Below are 3,124 nucleotides of genomic sequence, written 5' to 3' on the forward strand. Positions count from 1 at the left end.
TGTTACACCCACCAACACAACATAAGATTCATAATTATCTAAGCAAAAATGATCTGCTGCCTCAAAACCCATATTTGACTAACAATGATTAATTGCTTGTGTGAGAAGAAATTAAACCAATCCATCTTTTTTAACTAGCTTATTGGCAATAGCTCACATTTTTTAAATATAGAGAAGTGGAGTGTTCGAGATTCGAACATCAGCCTCTTATATATTATGAATTGTATATATTAACTGAGTTATGCTTACGAGAACAAACCAATCCATTTTTTTAAGGAAAAAAACATTATTCTCACTTTTCTTTAACCATCCAATTTTTAGAGGAGAGAAACCTCATAATTAAGAAAGACAAATAAAATCTGATAAAAATTTATTTTCGTTATGAATCAACTTTAATTTTCACAACAATAGAAAAAACTTATTATCATTTAAACTCAATTATTTAATTAGCATTTTTTTCCACTTTAAACTATATCGACATAACAAAAGCAAAATATTTTATTTTTTCCAAGTTTATTTGTGAGTACTAGTACTTTATTTCGTTGGTGCACATTTGCAATTGCTTTTGTGATTCAAAGACAAGGATGGTTATGAGGGGTTGTGTCGGCCACCTTTTTATTTATTTTATATTGTATTTTTATCTCTAAAAGGAAGCTCTCTCTCGTGGCAACTTCATCAAGCAACACATGGAAATTTGATTGCTCTATGATTTTCTATTGACAAAAAGAAAATGACAAATGCTCTTTAATGTTCTCATTCGGTGCACAGCTTCACACAACGATTTTATCGTTATCCTATAATAAAAAAAATAGAAAATAAATTAACCAACTCTCTGATTAATATTCCATATTTATAATTGAAGTTTAATAAACCTACTGTGCTGATTTAATAAGAATTCACTAGTCCCGTAAGTATAATTCAGTTGGTAAGATAATGCATTATTATATGTAGGGGTCGGGGTTCGAACCTCGAAAACCCACTTATTTACATTATAAGGTGATTCTAGCCACTAAACTACCTAACAAAAAAAATAAGAATTCACTATTCTACCATGTCATTTCATTAGTATATTTTGAAATTATTTGCATAAAATAACAAAGTATTGAGTTTTATTAACTCATAATTTTTAATAATTACCACAATTTTTTTAGTACTAAAAAATTGTCATTATTCCATTTTACAAAGCCTTGCATATCTTTTATTTTATTTTATTTTAATTTATTCATTAATGCTATTATATAAATAAATAAAAATAAATAAACATAATTAATTATCATTCAAGAAAAAATATTACCATATAGTCCATCTTGATATGTATATAAATTGAAACTGAAACACAAGCAACATGATTCAATTCTTAGGGGCAGGTGTTTTCCGGGTGTGAAAGGAATCTCTCTTATTGTTCCATCCGGTTGGCAACTGTTTTATAAGTTTTCATTTTCATAATCATAATCATAGCATATATGAGTATATATATCTCTCAAAGATAAGATAGGAACTAGCTATATTATATAGTTTAATTAGTTACATGATAGGTATTAGGTAGGTAGGGTATGGAAGAAGAAGATAGGGAATATTGTTGTTCGATGAATTCAAGAACAACCAATAGCCCTATAGCTATAGATCATAAAAATAACAATAACAATAAGGGGATGAAAAAAGAGAAAAAAGCTATGAAACCATATAGAGGAATAAGGATGAGAAAGTGGGGTAAGTGGGTGGCAGAGATTAGAGAACCAAACAAAAGATCAAGAATTTGGTTAGGTTCTTACATAACACCTATTGCTGCTGCACGTGCTTATGATACTGCTGTGTTTTATCTTAGAGGTCCTTCTGCAAACCTTAATTTTCCTGAATTGTTGTTCAAAGATCAACAAGAAGATGAAGAAAATCTACAACAACATGGGAATATGTCGGCTGATTCAATAAGGAAAAAAGCTGCACAAGTTGGTGCTAGAGTTGATGCTATTGAAACTAATTCTCTAATTAATCATCATCATCATCATCATGTTTCTTCCAATAATCATGTTCACTCCAATTCTACTTCTTCTCTCAAACCTGACTTGAATGAGTTTCCAAAACCTGAAGATTGTTGATCGTGCATGGTATTATATTTGTTACAACAATTTGCAACATATCAAGAATATGTTAGAGACCCCTCAAAAAAAATATCAAGATGTTAATTGCAGCAGCAACAATCATATATATCTCCATGTAATATCACTATTGTAAGTGTTTGATACAATTTTAAGAATATTGATATTGATTTAATATCAATATATACTTATTTTTATTTATATATATATATATATATATATCATGTATATAATAAAGCTTTGTATACATGATACCATGGGAGGTTTGGAACCTAACTCCTTCCCGTTAATTAATCTGTCTTTTTTTTTTCTCTTCATGTTGAATATCTTTACTAATAATTTCATGTTATTCTAGCACTTTTTTTTCTTCTTCTAGGTATGTGATAATTCCTGCCAATATTAAAAAAGATATGCAATTATGTAAAGAATTTAGACATTTAATTTGTTGTAGAAGCTAGCTATATAGTTGGTTCATTTTATTCGATTGACTAAACAGTTTTCATAAGAATCGGTTGGCTTGGCTAGAGAAAGATGGTAGACATCGAATAATTGTTTTGTTATTGAAGGAGAATCCTTCTACTTTTCATCCAATAGAGAAATTAAGGAATCTTATAAGTAAAATTAGCTTAATTTTATAAATAATCTCTATTATATATATTTTCTTCATCATTAATATTTGATGGAATTAAATATGTTATGGAAAGAGGCAAAGATATGATAAAGATGGGAACCGCCTCATTAAAAGAAATGAGCAAACATTAGTAATGCAGCAATGGCTATGTCAATTTACGGAATAGTGACAAGTGGATAAGCAAGAGGAGGGTGAGGAATCTCAAGAGAGGTTGTGAACTTGTTGTCCCCTGTGCTTGTCATCACCTTCAAAGAAATACTTGTCAAACTTATACATGAGTACTCTGAATACAGTATTTGTAAATCGTAAATGTTTGTAGCATACGGGAACACCTCAATGACACTAAGAGAAAATAAATAGATATTGTTATCTCACATTTATCTTTAACTTGAGTATC

The 3,124-nt window shown here is 29.2% G+C and overlaps 1 protein-coding gene across 1 annotated transcript; it reads left to right on the forward strand.

The window, feature by feature from the left end:
* The first annotated feature begins 1,341 nt into the window (after positions 1-1,341).
* LOC11428031 (ethylene-responsive transcription factor RAP2-1) lies at positions 1,342-2,453 on the forward strand. Its single transcript, XM_003589108.4, has one exon. The coding sequence runs from the start codon at positions 1,554-1,556 to the stop codon at positions 2,094-2,096; it is 543 nt and encodes a 180-aa protein (XP_003589156.2). The 5' UTR covers positions 1,342-1,553; the 3' UTR covers positions 2,097-2,453.
* Positions 2,454-3,124: the final 671 nt, after the last annotated feature.

The sequence above is a fragment of the Medicago truncatula genome, chromosome 1, assembly GCF_003473485.1.
Source record: "Medicago truncatula cultivar Jemalong A17 chromosome 1, MtrunA17r5.0-ANR, whole genome shotgun sequence".
Classification (NCBI taxonomy): domain Eukaryota; kingdom Viridiplantae; phylum Streptophyta; class Magnoliopsida; order Fabales; family Fabaceae; genus Medicago; species Medicago truncatula.

Bases quoted from the DNA above. Each gene is read 5' to 3' on its own strand.
- LOC11428031 (XM_003589108.4), top strand. From the start codon at position 1,554: ATGGAAGAAGAAGATAGGGAATATTGTTGTTCGATGAATTCAAGAACA.